At 36.3% G+C, this 24,334-nt stretch overlaps 1 protein-coding gene across 2 annotated transcripts in view; it reads right to left on the bottom strand.

Moving 5' to 3' along the window:
• LOC141400173 (potassium channel subfamily K member 1-like) overlaps positions 1–24,334 on the bottom strand; it is a 102,289-nt gene that overhangs the window by 21,004 nt on the left and 56,951 nt on the right. Inside the window, exon 1 of one of the 2 annotated variants that reach the window (XM_073979625.1) lies at positions 11,641–12,316. The exons of the other annotated variant lie outside the window; for it this stretch is intronic. Within the exon in view, the coding sequence (XP_073835726.1) occupies positions 11,641–12,139 (499 nt within the window). The 5' untranslated portion in view covers positions 12,140–12,316. Of the gene's footprint in view, positions 1–11,640; positions 12,317–24,334 lie in introns of those variants that run through there. 2 annotated transcript variants of the gene reach the window in all.

Genomic DNA, 24,334 nt, shown 5'->3' on the forward strand with positions numbered 1-24,334 from the left:
TTCACATGCATTCTAGAGTTGAAAATATTGGAAAAATTCTATAGGAGTACTTCTTTTATTTTTCTTGAAACTCCCAAGAAAATGGGCGGATTTTGCTTTATCTACATTCACATAGAAGGTTTCCCATTGAGGAAAGTTATCGGGTTGTTGAAATAAATCATTAGACTTCTTAAACGGAAATAGAGTTCAAATAAACCGCTATAACTTATATGCATTCTTAAAATATGTGTAAATCGCGTTATTATCAAAATCGTTTTGTCCGCATATGATTTTCATGTACAGCAAGACCATATCTTCTAATTTGTATATATTTTTCGAAATATAATTTGGACGCTTAGATGTAGCATCGGCTGCATCTTAGCATTAAAAACCCTATAAAACATCGCTAATTTGCGCAAAGTTCATACAATTTCGTTTTGTTAGTGTCACCATGAAAATCTGCATCGATATATACCTATTTCAAGGCAATCAGTCAAGAACCGTGGATGTAGCGTCACACACTATTTTTGGGATAAAATGAATGTAGTTCCCTTATCAGTGAAGTTTTTAAATCTCTGTTTCCCCAAAAAGGAAGATGCTGCACTAGTTTTTTCATAGTAGTGCATGCGGCCGACAGAATACGCAATAAAATGCGCGATATATTCAAAAACAATATTAGGTGATTTTCCTACCTTGGAATTTCTCCTATCTCGCGTTTTAGTAAATGGGTTTTAACGAACAATGATTTATTAGATGCGCAACGTAAAAATCCAAAATTTGCAATCATGCACGAGTAAATCGAATGCCAATTCTACAAATTAGACCCGAAATATATTATTTTTAGAAATTTGTTCGCACAAAATTTTCGTATTTGGATACAGATTTCTCTGAAGCTGTGTAGGCTACATTTACGACACATATATCAAATAAATCAGAATCGTGAGTTCTTCATTCCTATATAAGATTTTTTGAAAAACCTGTTTGCGGAACGAAATTATAAGAAAATTTCAAAGAACACTTAAAATCTGGCTTCAAAATGTCAACATCATTTAATGGTAGACGCAGATCAAATTTTGAAAAGTTATACATTGGTGGGATGATCCTTATTTAGTTTGCTTCTACTTTCACTTTGACAGGAAAATCGGGAAAAATGTGGTTTAATCACAAATCGAGAGAAAACAAAGAAAGTCACGTTGGCTTCAACCCATTTTTACCCATTTTTTAACATAAATGTAGCCACAGCTTCCACGCAAATCAACTTTGAAGGCCAATATTTTTTGCCAAGTCTAAAAACATTTCATTTTATCCAAAAGCATTTAAATTGTACAATGTACAACCACTATTCGCGAGTTATAAAGGGGTAAACCTTGGCTTCAACGATGATAAATTTTCAATAATATTGCCCATATGGTAAATTTCAAATTTCTTTTGCAATTCCATTGGAAGAAATTTTAAAAAAATTTTTGCGAGCACATCCGCAATTTTTGGAACATAGATTAAGAAAAAAGTCGTGGTTTCAAATCTGTTCGCGTTCACAAAATTGGATGCTGCGCTCCAAAGTTATGGGGGGTTTTATTCCCTTATAAAGAACAAATATTTAAAAATTCCATTTTTGCTGTAATAAGAAAATGTATATATAAAGCGTTAACAGCATTTAATATCTATCCGTAGATGCCTAAATATTTACTAAATGTATTTCTATTTTCGCGGAAAATCAAGAAATACTGAAAAAAATTTGGAGTAAATTTAATTTATTCTAATTTAGAGTCCAAATAAAACTCGAAAAAATAAATTAAAAATACGTACAGATTCTAGACAACGCGTAGAAAAATATGAGACCAAAATTTTAACGATAGGATTTATAACTGACATATTACAGCAACAACAAAAGACGAAAACTTATTGTTGGAATATTATTTCAAAAGTATATTTTTTTGTTTAATACGAAAAATAGGAAAAACATGTTTGGGAGTTATTCTATTTTTCGCTAAATTTCGATGCAAGGACTGACAGACTTCTCTGAAACTTCTTCAAGGAAAATGCGATGACAAACCCGAACATGTATTTGTTTACTTTGATAAACAATAGGATTATGAAATAGAAAGTAATATTGTAATTACAACCAAAGAAAAAACATAAAAGCTAAAAATCGTATAATTCGCGAATTCGTTAAAATCAGTTAAGGCGCATGCGCTTTTAAGATACAGCGAGTGCATCTCTATCAATATGTAGCGATTTTTCCACTTTTCTTTCAGCGGCCAAAGTGTGCCGTTAGCTGCATCTTACTGTTCAAAAAACCTTTATGTGGGTAAAAATTGCGCGATGTACATAAGGTTGTAAGGCGCATCCGATTTCAGTGACCGCCTATAAAAAATACGTCATTATAACAAATTTTAAACAAATTCGTCATGAACCGCGGATGTGCTACCAAATTCTATTTTATACGAAATACGAATATTACTCCAGCATCTCGGTAATTTATGCCACATGGTTTTGGAAAATGATATAATCGCGTATGAAGGATTCCATTTATGTAAAAATAACCAAAGAAAATCGCGGTTCAATGCGCGGAATCATCAAAATATAATTTTGCAGAATTTCCTACTTTCAAGGTATCTATAACCGCCGTTTTAGTGGATGGATTTGAACGCGGAAGGGTTCATTAGATCCGGCGCGTAAAAAAACTAAAATCACGCGGGGTTCAAGGGTACCTGAGTCACAGTTGTAAATTTTGAAGCCCAAAAATAGGTTTTTAAAGAAAATTTACGCACCAAAATTTCGACTTTGGACTCTTATTACTACGGAGCTGTATGAAGCACACTCATGAGATATACATCAAACGACGTGGAATCACGAGTTCTACAATCCAATAAATAGTTTGGGAAATTATCTGGTTGCGCCCTCCAATTATAAGAAAAATTCAAAAAACACAGATTTCAAAACTTCAAAATGTCAGCATCGATTTTAGGGGGATGCAGTGTATATATCGAAAAGTCATACAATAGAACCATGTTGCCCAAGGGGTATTCTTCAATTCTTTCTTTGAGCTCAGGTCTGCATTTTCCGTGGTTTTACCAGAAATCAAGAAAGAACACAAAAAAACTTGTAAACTTCAACACATTTTTACCCATTTTTAAATATTACCACCAACACAGCTTCCACATAAATTATTTGTTATGGTTCATTTTATGCGACCCCGGCTAAAACACTTCAATTAATATAAATATATTCATATAATATAAAATATATTGACAGTTCGCGACTTATTAAATGGTGAACCTCAACTTCAACGATTGTAAAACATTTTTGAATATTACCATATACACTTTGATACGACCAAAAAATTTCCTCATAAAAATAACGGTTTTAGACCCCAAGTATGTTTGGACGATATTCGTTTCAGACAATTTGGAGTCGATTTAGCCATGTCCGTCGGTCTGTCTGCCTGGCTAGAGCGCACGATACTCGAATGGATCAACCGATTCTGTCCAAAATTTGGCTTTCGCAATATTTGGTCAAAACTTAATTTAAGTTCGAAGACCAAAAATCATGAAAAATTCAAATGTTGTGTAGCGTTACGTAAAGCTATTTTAAGGGGTTATGGCCACTTATACATAAGTATCAGAAAAGCCATTTTCATGTATTTTTTATAAGAAATCTATTAAACCTTGAGTTACCTTCTATTTATACCCTACACCACTATGTGGGGAGGGTATTATAAGTTAGTTTTGGCCAAAAAGTTTGTAACGCATCGAAATGATGGTCGTAGACCCATACTTATATATACCAAAATGAATGTCTCGACGAACTGAGTCGATCTGGCTATGTGTGTCCGTCCGTCCATCTGTCCATCTAAACCTTGTAATCACGCTACAGGTCGCAATTTTGATCGGATCGTCACGAAATTTTGGATGTTGATGGGGGTCCCGGAGGGGAAGAAGCCTATTGATTTTGGTGATGGTCGGATAATATTTAGGGGTCGTAAAGGGCCTTAGTTTTGGTGGATGAAAACACAACGTTTTTTTTCAAAGCGAATATCTCAGCTTCTATATGGGGTAAATTAAAAGCAAAACCTGACAATGAAAGTAGAAAATATCACTTTTCTAATGATGTAAAGTAGGTGCTCGTAGGTGATCAAACAACGAAGATATCACAATAGTAGCAAATAAAACCCCAGTTTTAATTTTTGCGATTTTAATTATAACAACGAATATCACAGCTTTGGTTGGAAACTTTCCAAAAGCAAAGCCTGGCTATGACAGTAAAAGATCCCGACTTTACAATGATGCAAACTAGGTCGGCGTAGGTAACCAATTAACGGAGATATCGCAATAGCCGGTAATACATCCCATTTTTCTATTTTTTCTGGAAATCACGCTACAGGTCGCAATTTTGATCGGATCGTCACGAAAATTTGAGGGTAAATGGGGGTTTCACAGATGAAGAAGCCTATTGATTTTGGTGATGGTCGGATAATATTTAGGGGTCGTAATGGGCAAAAAACTTATTTGCATAAAAATACAACGTTTTTCTCCAAAGCGAATATCTCAGCTTTTGTAAGGGGTATACCAAAAGCAAAACCTGACAATGAAAATAGAAAATATCACTTTTCTAATGATGTAAAGTAGGTTCTCGTAGGTGATCAAACAACGAAGATATCACAATAGTCGCAAATAAAACCCAACTTTTCATGTTTGCGATTTTAATTATAATGACGAATATCACAGCTTTGGATGGTGAGCTTCCAAAAGCAAAACCTGACTATGAAAGTAGAATATCCCACCTTTACAATGATATAAAGTAGATTGGCGTAGATGGCCGAGTAACGGAGATATAGCAATAGTCGGTAATACATCCCATTTTGCGATTTTTTTCGAAATCGCGCTACAGGTCGCAATTTTGATTTGATCGGATCGTCACGAAATTTTGGGGGTTAATGGGGGTCCCCAAAGGAAGAAGCCTATTGATTTTGATGATGGTCGGACAATATTTAGGGGTCGGAATGGGCAAAAAACTTATTTGGATAAAAAGACAACGTTTTTCTCCAAAGCCAATATCTCTGTTTCTTTATGAGGTGTATCAAAAGCAAAACCTGTCAAGGAAAGTAGAAAATATTACCTTTACAACGATGTAAAGTATGTTGTCGTAGGTGGTCAAACAACAGAGATATCGCAATAGTCGGTAATGTATACCATTTTCCGATTTTTTTGTAATCACGCTACAGGTCGCAATTTTGATCGGATCGTCACGAATTTTTTGGGAGTTGATGCGGGTCCCACAGAGGAAGAAGCCTAATAAGTTTGGTGATGGTCGGATAATATTCAGGAGTCGAAATAAGCAAAAAGCTTATGTGGAGAAAAGTCAACGTTTTTTCTTATGCGAATATCTCCGTTTCTGGCCGGAGTATTCCAAAAGGAAAGCCCATCAATGGAACAAGAAAATATCTCCTTTATATTGATGCAAAGTATGTTGGCGTAAGTGGGCAAACAACGAGATATCGCAAAAGTCAGTAATATATCCAATTTTTACATTTTTTGTAATCACGCTAAGGTTGGAATTTTGATCGGATAGTCACGAAATTGTGGGGGTTGATGGGGCCCCACAGAGAAAGAAGCCTATTTTGGTGATAGTCGGATAATATTTAGGGGTCGGAATGGGGAAAAGCTCATGTGGAGACAAATTCAAAGTTTTATTCTTTGTGAATATATCGGCTTCTAGTAGGGGTATTCCAACGGTAAAGCCCGTCAATGGAAAAAGAAAATATTACCGTTACATTGATATAAGTAGGTCGGTGAAGGTGGTCAAACAAGGGAGATACCACAATAGTAGGCAATGCATCCAATTCTTCCATTTTTTTTTTGCAATCACGCTACAGGTCGCAATTTTGATCGGATGGTCACGAAATTTTGGTTGCTTATGGGGGTCCCAGAGAGAATGAGGCATATTATGCTTGGTGGTAGTCGGATTATATTGCCTAAAAGAAATGATAACTAGTGAAAAGCTTATGGACAGGGGTAGTGGTGTAGGGTATAACATGGTCGGCTCCGTCCCAACTATAGCCTTTGCTCACTTGTTTTTTTTTTTTGAATAATCTTTCTGGCAAATGCCCGCCTATAATGCATTGTTTTTATTAAAGCAGTTTGCGGTACCCACTGTTCTTTGAAAAAGAATAAACCGATCAGCATATATTTTTGTGGGATCATTACGAACCTAATAATCTTGGCCATTATCGAAACAGAATTAAAAAAATCAATTTTTAAAAACTTTGAAAAGTTAAAATCAAAATTTGGATTAAAAAAAAAACACTGTAAAAATTGATATTTTTTCGGACTCCGTCAGCAGTTTTTTAAAGACTCTCTGGGTAAGCACATGTTTTATGTGTATAATAGTCCCACAAAAACATATAAAGACCGGAACATCCGTTTTCGCGCTACAGTGGGCACCGATTTCAAAAGTGCAACTTCGAGGAAAAGACGTTTTTAGATTCTATGCTACATACAGAACACAATAAATGTTTCCCTTCGAAAGCTATCTCGGTCCGATGGACTGAAAATTTTGGCACACATTCTAAATGTACTTTAAAATGAGCCAAAAAAATTTAGATTTTTCTAATTTTATACGAAATATTGGTGCAAAGTATATAAATTCAATAGAAAGAATTCATAATATTTAGGATACAATTTTAAATATTTACAGAGTAGTATATTTAGAATTGAAAATAGACAATATCGGGCCACGTTCGGTAAAGACGCCATGTAAAATTTAAGCCCCGTTTTCAGTATATTGAAGTTTTTAATCATACAGGCCCACGTTATAGTTTATCGCAGAATTTTACAACCACAAAGAATTGCCTTTGTCTTTGCTATAGCAAGATTTTTAGTATTTCGATGATCTTAGCTTAATTTTTAAAAATATCGGCTGCCGTTGTCGTTGATATGTTTCCAAATGAAAACATTAAGAAAAATTCAACTGTTTTGGAGATGTGGTGCGAAATCTATACAAATTATGGAATTTTTAGATATATTATAAAATTTGAGGTAATAAATGTAGTTTTCCCAGTTCAATATTTGTCCAAATATTTTATTCTGACCCTTATCTACAAATTTGCTTCAGAGGTCAGAAGAAGATTGGCATTGGTTTCAGAGATATAGCCCCGAGTTGCTTTAAAAAGTCGATAATTAACAATGTTTAGAGGGGGCCATAAAATCCAAGCTGGATCTGACTCAACAAAACGCAACTGGGGCTTTTGTACTTTGGGTCTGTCCTATCAAAAAATCCACACTTCAAATTTTTTGCACAAGATTACCTTAAAAATGCTGCACAGTGTTATTGACCGGAAGAGATAGAGTCTGATTCAGGATTATTTTTCACGGTGCGCTTTAACTAATTTTAAATGGAAGGTGCTTATACCTGGGAAGTTTTTGCAGATCCTGAAACCACAATGCTCATAGATGAGAAATATCAAGGAACAAAAAAATCGCCGGAGGGATTTTCAAATAAATCGCGATTTAAGTTCACATTTTTAGGGGTTCTTTAGGTTATCACGATTTTGCTTGGAAACCGCGAGTTCTATGTATATGGGCCTCAAGAAAATGTTGTAGCTGTGAAAAATTTCCACAAGATTGAACTTTGTGATATTTTCGTAGGTTTTACCGTTTTTAAGATATAGAAGTTCAAATTAAGATAATGCACTGACTGTATCCTTATAAAACAATGTCATTTCTGCAATTTCCCAAATGAAACCTATATATCTAGAAAATGGTACAACCTAGGAAAAAAATCATCCAGTCTTGTAGAGAATTTTCGTAGCTTCAACATTTTTGTTTTTGATATGACTTGCGGTTTCCAAGCAAAATCTTGAAGACTTATGATAAAAACCTAAAAATTTGAACTGAACCTCTATAAATCAAAAATGGTTAAACCTACGAAAAAACCTTTTCTTTGGACTCATTTTGATATGACTTGCGGTTTCGAAGCAAAATCGTGAAAACCTAAAAAAAAAAACATAAAATTGTGAATTTTTATCGCGATTTATTTAAAAATCTCTCCAGCGATTTTTTCTGTTTCTTTCATTTTTCTTATCTATGAACATAGCTGTTTCAGAATCCGCGAAATCTTCCCATGTGAAGGCGGTTTTCATCAAAAGTTTGTTAAGGCGCACTGAGAATGACATTGTTTTATAAGGAGGCGATACACTCAGGGCATAGTCTGAATTTGAACTTCTATATCTCGAAAACGGTAAAACCTACGAAAATATCATAAAGGTCAATCTTGTGTAGAATTTTCACAGTTACAAAATTTTTCGCCCATTTACATTTGTGTGGCCCTATGTTCCACCTCGCGGTTTCCAAGCAAAATCTTGAAAACCTAAAAAACCCTAAAAATGTGAACTTAAATCGCGATTTATTTGAAAATCCCTCCGGCGATTTTTTTTGTTTCTTGATATTTCTCATCTATGAGCATTGTAGTCTCAGAATCTGCAAAAACTTCCCAGGTGTAAGCACCTTCCATTTAAATTTGGTTAAGGCACACCGTGTTTTTACTTTTAATATAATGTTAAAAAAGAAGCATTATAATTTGTTTTTTAATTGTACGATTAGAAGTTTTTGGACTCGACACTTTGACAAACACTTTGATGGACTTTGGGCAAACACTTTGATGGACTTATAGTTTTGACAAATAACAATCGAACCCCACTTAATTATTCGGTAATAATAAGCTAATTAATTTAAGAAATGGATCTTATTTTGAGAGACTCTCCTCTCGATAGTTACCGCGCCCATCAGCTATTTTAGTTGGTCACCTTAGCATTTAGAGCTTTGTCAGGAAGCATGAACTTGTCCACGAAAAATAGGATATCGCTGTAAAAAAGACTACAAAATGTCCCAAGGGTCCTCGAACAGTTTTTAATGTTTTATGTTAGACTTGTATGAGTGACCTGAAGATGTTGTCCAAACATATTCTCTTGGAACTTGATGTACTTTTGGAAGTAATTTTCGGAGTGGACCAAGATAGTCCATATTAGGTTCGATTTTAGACCGAATCGGTTAGTCCCTGCGACCATTTTAGTGAAAATTGTTGAACTTTTATGGCGGAGGTACCGATATGACTTAAATTTAATTTGCACAAAACATTACGAGATCCATAACTTGGACCAAATCGGTTGATCCGTTCGAGAGTTCCAAGCTCATGAGTTCCAACCTGCCAGACAAACAGAGATACAGACGGATGGACGGAGGTAAGTACTTTCATCATGTCTGAAACGAATATCGTCCAAACATATTTGTGTGGAGTCTAAAATCATAATTTTGATGAGACCTATTTGTATCGTATCCTAGTGTATATAATCTCGCAACTTTAAAGTCTGAGGCTACAATTATACTTCGGTGATGATAAGGAAAAAAATCAAGTGGCGCACAAAATTTCATTTGTCTTCATTATTTTCCCATACTGTTTAGCAGCAAATTTGTCTAAAATAGAATAACAACAGTTTGGCGATGGCAGTAAAACAAATTTCTAATTGGCTTTCAAGATGTAGTCCACGAAGAACCGACCCTTCATACATTGTATCCAATAGACATTTTTTCATATACTTCAATTCCCACCGGTCCACAACTTCCGGTACTTTCCCCCTATATTTAAAACATGTCAGTAAATGCACGATATCTCTCGAACGGGGCAACCAATTTGGATCTCCTAATATTTTGTCCAAATTTAGTTCAACTTCTAAAATGGCCCATATGGGTCCTCTCCTTCGGGTACCCCCCCCCCCCCCACAAAAGTTCAACATTTGTGTCTAAGTGCAGTTTAGGGTCTGTTCGAAGATTCTTTGGAAATGTATACCGATGCTGTTCCTTGTGGTCCTGTTTACAGCGATATTATGTTTTCCGTGGACAAGTCCTTTCTTCCAGTCAAACTGGTCCAAAAGTTATGCTATGAACCACTGAAATGATTAGTTGGCGCGATATCTATCGAAAAGATATTACTCTCAAAATAAGATCCACTTCCTTAATGGTCTATGTCGGTCCATTCCTTCAAGTACCTCCTCCGCAACTTTAATCCTAATCCACATTCCCAAAAGGAATGTTGGCAAAGCCGACTGATACTATTTATACCTTCTACCATAATATGGAGGGTATAATTAAATTTGTTATTCCGTTTGTAACACATCGAAATATTAATCGGAGACCCTATAAAGCATATTGATCAGGGTAAAATTCTAAGTCGACATAACCATGCACGGCTGTCTGTCCGTCCGTCTGTTGAAATCAAGAAACAGCTCGCAATTTATAATATAGAGCTTTGTAATTTGGTATAAGAGTTTCTAGTACTCCTAGGATGTTTGGTATTGCAAATGGGCTATATCGGTCCACGTTTTGATATAGCCTCCATAGAACGGTACCACCCGATGTTCGGTATTTTGAAGGTTTTAGCTTAATTATTACACCGAAATGGCTGAAATTTAGTACTTAGTTTTCGTTGGGGGTATAAAATTTTTCCCCAGAATTTTGTCGGCATAGGTCTACGTCTTCATATAGCCCCCATAGAACGGTACCTCCCGATTTGCGGTATTTTGACGGTTGTGGCCTCCGAAATGGCTGAAATTTGGTATTTCATCTTCATTTGGGGTATAAAACTTTCCATATGAAATTTGTCGTTATATGTATGTCCACGCCTACATATAGCGCCCATAGAACTGTACCTCCCGATTTTCGACATTTCGAAGGTTCTAGCCTCAATATTCCTCCGAAATGGCTGAAATTTGGTATTTAGTCTTCATGTGGGGTATAAAACTTTCTATATGAAATTTGTCGGTGTAGCACCCATAGAAATGTACCTCCCGATTTTCGGTATTTTGAAGGTTGTGGACTCAATATTCCTCCGAAATTTTTATTTAGTTTTCGGTTGTGGTATAAAACTTTCCCCAGAAATGTATCGGTACATGCCTTAAACTAGTCCCCATAGAACGGTACCTCCCGATTTTCGGTATTTTCAAGGTTATGCCAACAATAATCCATCGAAATGGCTGAAATGGTATTTTGAAAGTTTGCCATGGCTGAAATGGTATTTACCGAAATTGCTGGAATTTGGTATTTAGTCTACTTCATAAACGAAAGAAAGTGTTCAGTTTTACTTCAATACAACTCGTGGTGGAGGGTGTAACACGTTCGGCCCGGCCGAACATAACGCCTTTCTTACGTGTTTACTTGTCAAGTTTTAATTTACATTATCGGCACAAATTTTATGTAATTGTTAATTTGTAATTAGTCAGTGGTCAACACTAATTGTGGACATTGGTACTTTCGTAACAGAAAGAAAATCAATTATTCAGTATTAGGTCAGAATATTTCCGTTGGAGGGTATAAAAAGTTAACATTTATAATTACAGTGTCCAATTTATGTTCCCATTTATGATTGTATTCATATATACGCGGTTTGTCGTATCCCCTATATAACGGTTTGTACCAATTTCAGTAATTTTGCATTTCGGAGTTTGAATTGTCGAAAAACTTCTTTACTTCTGATTATCAAATGTTCTGGACGAATTAGTTGTAATTTCAAATATGCTTTAAAATTTGTTGTATCCGTATTTATTTTGAATATACCAAAGTGAAATTCACAACAATTTCGAAAAAAACATTTCCGTTTAAAGATTCTTACCATTAATTTGTGGGTATTTTTGTAAAAATCCATCACGCAGGGCTGTTATGGCTGCACGTTCCTCCAATTCCACAGGATGTTCAATATTACGAAATAATACTGCACCCATTGCGAGAAAACCGATGTAAAATACCACGAATGCCGCGAGTAAAATGCGTTCTTTGCCATGCCATCGAGCGGGGCAACATTCATTCGGCGAACCGGGCACAAGACGAGCTGTTGTGCCATCATCGGATTCTTGATATGTTGGGCGTATTAAACATATTGAACCGATACTAACACCGTTATGTAAACTTAAATTTGATTTGTTATAATTGTAATTTTTTGTTGTTGTTGCTAATGACGATTTTCTATAAATACTTGGATCTGACATGGATATTAAACGATCAATTGATCGTGGTGTATTAGAATGTGATTGATATGCTGTTGTTGTTGGTATTGTCGCGGGGTCGTTGTCATCATAGCCCTGCAAGTTATCATAACCTTCTTTAAGTGGCATTTTGTTAAACTATTTTTCTACTTTGCTTCACTTAATTTGTTAAAATATTTTGCTTTGATTTTTGCACTGACAACACTTTCTTATTTCTGTTTAAATTCTTAACTCAAAATTTTTGTTTCTCACTGAGCTTCATATGTAGAATACACACTTCCATGTCCAAGACCAGACTAAAATTCCAATTCAAATTTCAGCTTGTCTGTTATCTGTTGTTTATTTTTGTGTTTTCTTGTCTTTTTGTGTGAGTTTCTTTTCAGTTTTTTATTACGCTCAGCATTATCTCATATTTCATTTGTTTATTTTGTGTTTTTTGGATTTTGAGTTACGTCTGATGAAGAATATCATTCAGTTGGCTCGCTTGAAACATTGCCGTATTTTGGGGGATTTCGATAGCGAGAAAATGGTCGGAATTTGAAGTAAATTTTTACATACCAGTTTAGCAGTATCTTAAGACTACGAAAAAGCAACAATTGGAGGAGAAATGCTTGGCCAAATCGATCCAAATGACCGACCAAATAGGCAGACTTGTTCTTCAGAACTTCGGACATAATCCTCTAGCCGATCTCGAATACCAGATGTTGGTGGGATTAAAAAATTGAAGAATTATATTCTACTTCAAAACTGTGTAAAGGCGTCGAAGACATTACCCTGCGTCTAATTCCGAAATGTATATGTACGTGGAAATGCCACTGATGATCACGATCACTTACGAATTAAGTTTACGATTTGGCCGAAACTTTACACAGAGTACAATTTTTTCCAAACCTAAATTCCAAGAAATTCTATATCGGGCAACACCTTCGGGTACCTCTCCCACAAAAGTTCAACCACTCCCACGAAAACGGGTTCTTTGACATGACCCGGAACTAGTGGCTGTCACCTCAGTGTACATATGTTTGTATTTGTATTGGTTTTCTGTGTATATTGTTCCAGATTCTTTTGGTCCATGCCTGTCTACTACAGAAGACCTTGAAAAGTCTTCTGCCTACTGTAGAAGACCTTAGAAGGTCTTCTGTCTACTATAGAAGAGCGTAAAGGGTCTTCTGTCTACTATCGAAGACCTTAAAAGGCCTTCGTTTTAAAATAGAAGACCTGAAAAGTCTATTAGAGAAGACTATAAAATGTTTTCTTTCTACTAGGCAAGTCCCTAAAATGTCTTCTGTCTACTAGGTAAGACCTTAAAAGTTCTCGTGTCTTATAGAGTATACCTTAAGATATCTTCTGCCTACTATAAAAGACCTTTAAAGGTATTCTGTCTATTATATAATACCATAAAGATCTTTTGTATGCTAGGGAAGAACTCAAGATGTCTTGTGTGTACTGAGGAAGTTCTTAGAAGGTCTTGTGTCTACTAGAGAAGACCTTAAAAGGTCTTCTGTCTACTAGAGAAAACGAATTGTAATGGGCTCAGGTATAGAAATGCCGAGGTAGATTTGCTCTGGCAACATCTAGCGGAGAGTGTCATAGTTGGCCGAACATATACATAGTGAGACCCGGTTGGTTTATGACGTCATCTGGCAACCCGTCCTTTCTCTTGGGTCAGAGTATTTCCCTATAATCGTCTCCATTAGCATCTTAGTTTCAGAGAGTTCACCAATCATCTCTTCCGAGAACTGCCAAACTTTTCTAATGTTTGGGTAGCAGAAACGATGTCCCGTGACATTCTCACAGCTGCAGCCGCTCGCTATATATTTGCTGGTCGAATACCCAAAGTGAGACCAAATTTCTCAGCAGAGGCAGGGTAATGAGCTTTGTCGAGCCAACCCTAGATACCCCAGAGCTAGGTAGCTGACACTGGAAGTTAATAGGTTGGTCGGTGAGCACAGGCGGAACAAGTGGCTAAATCATCTGAAGAGTTGCAACATTGTAGCCGCACTTAGTGCAACGGTCAAGTCCCACGCGAAGCTTGGAAAGAAGAAAGATAGGACTTTGGTCACGTTTGGCGATGTTACACTGATTGAAGCCGTACGCAAGTTATTTTAATTGACAATTTATCGAGCACCCTGGGAGTGACAGGGCGAAGAGAAGAGTAAGTAAGTCGTATTATACCTCTTTCTGCCGAGATGGAATCTCCACATTTTACAATGGATAATGCGATTACCATCAGGAATCCTAAATGATCCAAAGCGTTGTACCCTGACTGAATCTCCGAAGTCTGGAAAATGGACAGTCTACAGATCGGTTTTCGATTTTTTTCGCCCGTAGCAAAGACTCTTGAGGTTTTACTCCTCCCCAGCGTCAGAAATAGCTATCCAGTTACCAATCACCTGCATGGGTTCCGTAAGCAGCACAGCGCGACAACAGAGCTGCTCATCATCTCCACACATATTAGTCGAGGACTCAACCAGAACATGCCGTGCGACAGGACAGTGTTAGTGGCGCTCGTCTTATCAAAAGCCTATGATACTGTCAAACACTCCACACTGTTTGAGGACATTGAACAGACTACCCTTCGGTCAACTTTGAAACGTTGGATTGTCATTTAATTATATGTGAAGTCAAGTTATGAAGTCAAAGCCCCGTGGAGTGAAAGAGGGATTTTCACAAGGTGGGGTCATAACTCCGGAACTGTTTAACCTCTATCTTTCCTGTAGTACACCCCCTTTAAATTTTATTGAGATTATTACGTATGCGGATGATTGTACAATCTTCGCGTCAGGTACATTCCCTTGTGACACTTTGGAAAGGCTAAACTACTATTGGTGTGCCACCGTCGTGCAATGGTATGTACACCCTCCTTGTACTTAGAAAGTCTGCAACACTAAATTTTCGCTAATATGAATATATATGGGGATTTCTGAGTGAAATCGGACACTTTTTCAAGATGATGTTTTTGATTTCCTTTATTTTTTGCTGTGGCGATGCTGCTGATTAACAAAACATTTTAGTATATTTTCAAATTTTTTTTTACTAACGGTTCCAGAGATATCGCGCCTTGAAAAAGTCAAATTCTGTAAAAATTACATGCAAAGAAATACTCATAACTTCTTTTATGTTGGTCCAAATGGGACCATCTTTTTTTTGATTTGTTTGTTTTTTTATTAGCTATCGAAAGAAATATTTAAAAGAAAAATGCACAGTGGGCTTCAATGCAATTTTCGGGATTTAATATTTAAAATCAATTTTTAAACATGATTGCACCCTTCGATTTTTTCCATAAAATTTTATGTTAAACTACGTTCAATTACAAAAATTTTAAGCCCTATGTGGTAATGGGACTCGGAAGATTACTATTTTTTCTGAATTTTTTAAAATTTGTCAATACAATTTTTCCTTTATACCTTTGTCCAAAATATATATTTCCTGTATTTTTGAAGCTAAGAGTACATATTTATCATTATATATTATATATTTATCATAAAAAATAGAAAAAAATCCACAGTGGACTTTAATGGAATTTTCGCTGATGCATTTTCAAAATCGAAATGAAAATGGCAGTTTTTAAGATGTTTGAGATAAATTCATAAATATAAAATCAAAACAAATATTTATAAATGAAACTTTTATTTTTTTAATAAAATAATAAATTTTGGACAAAGGTATAAAGGAAAAATTGTATTGACAAATTTTAAAAAAATCAGGAAAAATATTTATTGTCCGAATCCCATTACCGCATAGGGCTTAAAATTTTTGTAATTGAACGTAGTTTAACATAATTTTTTTTTGAAAAAATCGAAGGGTGCAATCATGTTTAAAAATTGATTTTAAATATTAAATCGCGAAAATTGCATTGAAGCCCCTGTGCATTTTTCTTTTTAATATTTCTTTCGATAGCTGATAAAAATATAAACAAATCAAAAAAAGATGGTCCCATTTGGACCTATACTAAAGAAGTTATGAGTATTTATTTGAACATAGTTCTTTAAAAATGCGATAATTTCAATAGGCGATATCTCTGTACCGTTGGTCAAAAAATAATTTTAAAATATAATAAAATGTTATGTTGGCTAGGAGCATAAATTGAACCAAAAACAATTGAAATCAAAAAGTACTTTTCTCCGAACTGTCCGATTTCACTTGGAATTCCCCATATTTTTTTTAATTTAGGTTTTTGCCTTTTTAGCGGCGAAGGTTATTATTTGTGAGATTTAATTAATTTAATTAATCGAGCTTTTTATGAATATGAATTATGAATATGAATTATTATCATTATTGTTATCATTATTATTATTTTTATTTTTATTATTATTATAATTATTATTATTATTATTATTATTATTATTATTATTATTATTATTATTATTATTATTATTATTATTATTACTATTATTATTATTATTATTATTATTATTATTATTATTATTATTATTATTATTATTATTATTATTATTATTATTATTATTATTATTATTATCATTATTATTATTATTATTTTTCTTATTATTATTATTATTACTATTATTATTATTATTATTATTATTAGTATTATTATTATTATTATTATTATTATTATTATTATTATTACTATTATTATTATTATTATTATTATTACTACTATTATTACTATTATTATTATTATTATTATTATCATTATTATTTTTATTATTATTACTATTAGTAGTAGCATTATTATTATTATTATTATTATTATAATAATAATTATTATTATTATTGTTATTATTATTGTAATTATTATTATTATTATTAGTATTATTGTTATTATTATTATTGTTATTATTATTATTATTATTATTCGTATTATTATTGTTATTATTAAACACCTATTTGATGGATCTTACCACCTTTTCCGCGCAAGAAATATGCAAATATGCCACAAGTCTCAGTCACTCTGTTCACCACATGGACTGCGAAGGTGAGTACAGAGTTAAATGTCATGATCGATGGCAACAAAATTCCGAGCCCTGACTAGCCCATAATTCTTGCGATGACATTCCAAAATATTTTTATGTTGTCCGCGTATGTCACAACTATCTGCGACAAGCTGAGACAGAGGAACAAAGTTCTCAAATCCCTAGTCGGACATATAAAGAAACCTGCTCGATCACATTAAACACGATAGGTCAGTCTGTGGTAAGATATGCGGTGGTCCGTAAACATAAGTGCAACGCGAGTATTCCAACCTGTCGGAACTCCGCTCTGGAACTGCGATATGGAGCCTTCCCATGTCATCCGTGGACCATCTGCATGTGGAGTCAAATATTTTTCTAGTACGGAAACACAACGGCATGTTGTCAAGAGTAGATGTAGTAACAATGACCTCAAGTCCTTATCCGCTAGGCATGTGGTAAGCTATGCGGCGCCAGTGTTGTCCGCCAACATACATAGTACAACACGATAGAACAGTACTAAAATTTGTCAGAACGACGCCATGAGAACTGCAACAGGGTGCTTCCTCATGTCAACAGTGGACCGTCTGCATAAGGAGACGAAGATTTTTCCAGTAAGGAAACATTACAACAGCTGAGATGTTGAGCGAGGTCCTCAAGTCCTTATCCGGCAGACAAATAAATCTTGTCGACCCCATATAACGCGATAGGTAGGTCTGTAGTAAGCTATGCGGTTGCAGAGTGGCCAGTAAATAGAAGTGCAACGGAATGAAACAGTATTCAAACCAGCCAGAGTGTCGCCCTGAGAAGTACTACAAGGCGCTTCCTTATGTAAACAGTGGACCGTCTGCATGAGGAGACGAAGTTTATTCCAGTACGGAAACACGAAAGCATGCTACCAAGCTGAGATGTAGAACAAGGCCCTCAAGTCCTTATCCGGCAGACAAAGAAACCTTTTTGACCACACATAACGCCTACTTATCGCGTTATGTGTGTCCAAAAAGGTCGGTTGTAAGCTACGAGGCGCTAGTGTGATCCGCCAACATAAGTGCAACGCGATAAAACAATATTCGAATTTGTCAGAACGACGCCCTGAGAACTGCGACAGTGGACTACCTGCATTACATGCTCTCCTTGTACTTGCTCGGGTGTTACAGTGAGAGTCAACCCAACGTTACAAAAGAGAACCCCTAGATCAACTAGCCTACAAAGCAGGATTGAACAGCATTCATACAGATACAGTCGCAGATTCATATAGAACTATTGTGTGACTGTGGTCCTCGTATATCCAATATCCATTGCAGCTAAAGAATGTCAGCTGCTTCTACAAACCAGAGTAGTTTGGCTCAAGTATGTTCGAGATTCTACAGCCGTTTGAATTCCTATAGGTTAAGGATTGATGAATCCATGCAAAATATCTGCCCAGCATGCGTTATAGGCACACACGACACTCTGCACGTTCTCAACTGCCCTGCCAAACCTACTCAACTAATTCCAGTAGCTTTGTGGTTACAAACAACCGAAGTAGGTACATTCATAGACTTGGAGATAGAGCCAGTACCGGATTAGACGGGAAAACGAACATACAATAATATGCTACAACAAGAACTACAATTAAATTCAACATTTTCGTTTGAGTGCAGTGGTGTTCAGGATCGGTTTGAATTTTTTACCGAAGATACTCATTGTGGTCCTGTTTACAGCGACATAACGGTTTTCGTGAGCAAGTCCATGCAAGTCCATGCGAACAATTTAAATGGCTGCTTGGTACAAAGGCTATCGAAAGGAGTTACTAACATTGGCCGAACCTATGCAAATAGTAATATTTCTCTTAAACAAAAATCAAGTTGACTATAACGGGCCATGTTCATGTAGAACGCTATATTTTTGCACCCGAGTGTATTTTTTCTATAGGCTGCACAGTGCGAAATATGAACAATTTAACGGAGCATTATTAATAACTTTTAGTGGAAAGGACGTAGAAATATATAGAAAACAAAATATTTCCAACATATGTTCGCGTTCTGGTATAGCCCCCATTGAACGGTTCTGCCCGATAGGACATATTTTAAAGGTTCCAGACACATTTTCCCACGTATTTCATTGTATTTTGGAATTTTATGTTCTTCGTAGATAGGAAACCTCTGTATGAAATGTTGGCAATGTAGGTTCACGTTTTGGTATAGCCCCCATATAGCGGGTCGCCCCATTCGAGGTATTATCAAGGTTAAAGACAAAATTTCTAACGATTTTGGTGCAAATGTAAATATTGAGAATTTAGCGAATAAAAAAACCTCTTTACACAAAAATCTTCATCGTAGGTCCAGGTTTGGGTGTAGCCCCACAATATTACACATTTATTAAAGAGTAAAATGTTTTTATTTGTATCTCTAAAGTTTCTTGGTACATTCAGCAGTTCTATATCATCCATTTTATTCATGATGTCTCAGATTAAGTTCAGTTTGGCACTGCATTACAATTTTCACCGTATATTGGTACTTCTTGCACAGCATCTAAAACTGTAGCACTATACATACATAAGACAATAACATTTTCAGGTCCAAACTATGAAAAATTGCGAGATTATTCTTAATATCACGGATATTCTCTTTGTTAGGATAAGTGAGTCCATTTCTTCAAAACACAATCAACAATGGCGATCATTGCCGGGTTATCCTTTCACTTTTGGAAATGCAACTGAATGAAATTTCCGAAATCTTTTTGAGAAAAATCTTTGATATCTCTGAAGACCGCACGGTTCCGCACCTGTTTTATAGCTTTGCGAACAGAGGAGCATCCAATCTTTCAAGTTATCTATATCTCAACACGGGAATATACGGGAATCTCTTTCGAAATGTCCACGGAAAATAAGAAACAATATTTTGAAAACTTCAAAAATAGCACTTCTTTCCGATTAAAATTACACGAGTTTTTTTCAATTTTTTAAGAGTAAAATATCATAACTGTTTTGTAAAATACACTGTGCCACAAATTGGAACTCAAGGTCTGTGCGGTGGAAAATTCCTTTTGGAGATGAAAGCCCTTAGTGAGTATATTAAGAACCCAAAAGGAAATTTTCCCCAAGAAATTTTTAGAAGAATGAAATGTTCTACAAAAAGATTCGCCATTCGATTTGTCTGAAGACATGTAGTCTCAAAACGAAGCTACAATAACGGCAAACAGAGATATAAAGCTATTTTCTTAAGCATCATAGGCGAAAATTCAAAAAATTCATCGCGCGATATCTCAGAAACTTGACCTATTAGGAAAATTTCCTTTTGGGTTCTTAATATACTCACTAAGGGCTTTCATCTCCAAAAGGAATTTTCCACCGCACAGAAACCTTGTTGCACAGTGATATTAAAAAAAGAAATCATGTCATACTGTCTTTATCTTTAATGAATAGAAAATCAATTTCTTGAAACAACATGTGTGAAACAAAAGTGCAACTTTTAAGTGAATTTTTTAAGTCGTTTCGTGTTGTAAATTGCCATACTGAGTATGGGTTATTTGCAGTAGAATTTTTAGGTAACGATTTCAATAAAATCAATTTTATGTACTTTCAAAATTCCTCAAAGTTCCACTAAACTTCCTATATTTCGCACTGTGGGCTGGTCAAGTTCGAAGACGGCCTATATCGGCCTTCCTTTGGGTATAGCCCCGAACTACCTTTAATTTGACATTTGAAGTTCCGATTGGTCACAAAACTTAACCAACAAAATTGTCAACTTAGGTCCTGGTTTTGGTATAGCCACCATATAACAATATATCCCGATTTTAGGTGTTTTGAGTAGTTTAGCTACATTTGTTGGCCGAACTATCCGTAATTTGACATTTGAGGTTCCCAGTGGTCACAAAATTTTCCTCTAAAAATTGTTGCCATAGGTATAGACTTTGAGATAGACAAGATATGCATAATTTAGGAGTATACGTGGTTTCTGAGGTTTTTTGGGAAGTGATTTAAAAGTAACATATGGCAACCCTACTCCTCACGCCTCCTGTTCATCTCAGCGCATATTACTTTCAATAATTTTTCCCGGTAAATAAGTATGCTTTTAGATGCTACTAAGAATGAATCTGATTGTAGCATTTATCTTTTTGTTTTATTATCGTCATTGTTGTTGTGTTCATTGTTTATATCAAAAAACTAAACAAATCGGGTATTTTGTACCCCGCTTAGACATGCGACTAATTAAGTAACGTCGTTTACAACAATACATATTGTCAAACGCGGACGTTATGCACACAAGCCAATGGGGGTCTATTCAATTTTTTGTATGAGCATTGTAAAGATTATGCAACGTATTCGGTGGCTTTTCTTCAATGATTTAAGAGAAATTTTTCACTGATAAGAATTTGAATATGTGAATATTGCATACAAATGAAAATGGAAATGTAATTTGAATTCCCATAAAAACATAAATGATAAGTGGCGTAACACCGAAATCTAAAAATAAGTAATATGTAAGCGGGCTACCCACTCCGTATTACACACTAGTCATATTTAGTAAACTGTAGTGTTTTTTTAATTTTCACAAGAAAATTGTTTTGATGACAAGCTGATTCATTCTTGTAAAAAATGTAAAAAGGGCTATAGTTGGACGGAGTGGACTAAATGGTTCCCTACACCACTATACATGCATTCGCAAGTCTTTGGGGAAGTTCTTAGTTTCAAACCTACGAACTTTTAACTAATGCCAACTTTGACAATTGATAATTTCAGCTTTAAGGTACTGTGATAAGTATGCTATACCAAAACATAAACCTATGTTGAACATTTTTAATGGATAAACCTCAAATGTCTAGTTAGAGGTAGTTCGATCACAAAATATAGATAAAATCATCAATAATGCAGAAAGTAGGGATGTACCGTTATATTGAGGCTATACCAAAATATGGACCAATGTGGACAATATTTGATGTAGAAGTTTTGCGACCACTGGGAACCTGAAATCTTAGGTTAAAAAGTTATGATAAACCCAGTACCGGCGGGAACTAGTGATCTGCTTACGAGTCACACCCCGTCGATATCATGCGATCGTGAGCAAAAATCTCCCACAGATGTGGGTGCCATGGCATCTGTGGTCGAAGGTAATTCTACAAGCACACAACCTAGTGTAACAACAGAAGACGATAAATGGCAGCACAGGGAGAGACTTAACTTGACCTAACTTTCTGAGGATGGCAGCGACACTGAATCCGAATCCGACAGCTCCGACAAAATCAACATCACCGTTGTGGATAACCCCATTAAAGAGGAAGTCCACAAGATGGTGGAGGAAGTGAGCGAGAGCATCGCAAAGCTAACAACGAAACGAGTACAGTGGTTAGGGGTTCAAAGATGTAAATTCAAGAGTAACCAGGCTCTAAAGACAGAACAACAGCGGGATGCTTTAAAGGGTACCACAGACACTCCCTCCACTTCTTCGGAAACGGCGAAGAGGACAAGATCCCCTGAGGAGAGTAACACCGCCAAACCTCATCAGAAAAAAAGTCCAAGGCCATCCAGAAGAGGAAGATGGACGCGGAAACCGGAACGGAGTCGCCATCGGCTTACGCCAAGGTAGCCAAGAGGTACTACTGGGATGATCTGGGCTATGCAGTAATCGACACCTGCAAAGGAGGAAAGGCCCTCCACAGGCACAACAGGCCTCCATATGGCTTAAGTGTATGTCCACACGGACATGTGGTGATCTTGCAACACCTCTCTTTTCAACCTAACCTACATATAGTTCGATTAAAATTTTTGGCTAAAATCCTCAAAATACCGAAAATCAGGAAGTACCGTTATATGGGGGCTATACCAAAACATGGGTCTATGTTTTGATCATTTTTGGTGGATAAGTTTTTGGACCACTGCGAACCTCAAAAAGCAAATTTCGGCCAGTTCGGTTAAAAATGGTGGCTAAAATCCTCAGAATACCGAAAATCGGAAGGTATTGTTATATGGGGGATATTCCAAAACATGGACCCATGTTGTTGTTGTAGCAACTAGCAACGCGTATATGTTTGTTCTTGTATTAGTTCAGTTATCAGGTTCTGATTCCACTGTATTCAGACTCAAAAATTCTGCAACCTGGACTGGTTGCGTAAATAATGAATCAGGAGACAGGTGAGTGGGGTTAGCTGGCCAGCTAAAAAAATGCAGTGTGTCGTGCGGTCCCAATCCACATGTCGGGCATGTGTTGGGTGGGTATCGTGGCATCGATTCGGGCCCAATACGAATTTAGGCGGCCGGATATTAACTGTGCTAAAACTACTCGTGTTTGCCTTGGCAGCTGGCGTTCTTCTGCTGCGTAGCTAACATTAGCCACATAGCTTACCAAAGACCGGCCTATTGCTTTGTAAGAGGTTAACAGGATTTCTTTGCCAGCAGCCCAAGTGCTCCCGGCCAGCGACTTGAGGACCTTGTTCCTACTTTTACTTAAACATGCTATCTAACGTCACACCCAATATTTTGGGGTAGTTAGTGGTCGGAATCAGTACACCATCGACCAATATGTTCAGTGGGAGCCTCTTTTCAGCCGTCCAAGTGGGGAACAGTATGGCAGTTGATTTAGCGGTGGATATTTTCATATTCCTCAGATGGAAGAAATACACTAGGTCAGCTATGTAAACATTTATCTTATAACATATGTCATCGACGATAGGACCCGACGCCAAGATCGTACAATCATCCGCATACATTACGATATCTATGCCGTCTGCAGGGTGTGGAATTTCAGAAAGGTAGAGGTTAAACAATTCAGAATTTTGGACTACGTTTGAATTCTACAAACGACTGTAGTCCACACATATAGTTGATTATTCAAAGTTTCAACCACGTCGGGAGGGAAGTCTTTTCTATGTCCTCGAACAGCTTGGCATGGGATCGAAAGGCTTCGACAGATTAAGAGCTGCCAAAACTGTTTTAGTCGCAAGGCATGCCTTGATTCAGTCCTCTACTGATATGTTTGGATGCGGCGTATAATGTTGTAGTAGTGCTATGTATTTTCTGGAATCCATTCCGATGTTGGGCAACTAGGAAACTCTTTCTCAACCTTGGGAGTAGTAGCGTCTCTAGAATATTTGCTACTGGCTGATGTATGATTCACCTTTGCTGGTATCATTGCTTGGCTCCAGTAGCGGGCTCATCATGCCAACTTTCGTGGCTTCTGGTATGAGTGGCTAACGATAGATTGAGGACACTTGGTTCATCCAGTTTCTTAAGCATTACCATTGGTACTCCGTGTGGGCTCAACCCATCGGATAATTTCGCATTTCGGATGACACATCGTTCATCGTAATTTGCGGTGGTACCTCCTCGCCTGGGAGGGCTCTTATACGGCGTAACACACTTCTATTCGCCCTATCACTTTCGAGCTGCTCCATAAACTGCCGGTTAAAGTGACACGAGCACCACTTCGGGTCA

This window comes from Musca autumnalis, unplaced genomic scaffold, assembly GCF_047663935.1.
Source record: "Musca autumnalis isolate F117 unplaced genomic scaffold, ASM4766393v1 scaffold_3, whole genome shotgun sequence".
In the NCBI taxonomy this organism is placed as follows: Eukaryota; Metazoa; Arthropoda; class Insecta; order Diptera; family Muscidae; genus Musca; species Musca autumnalis.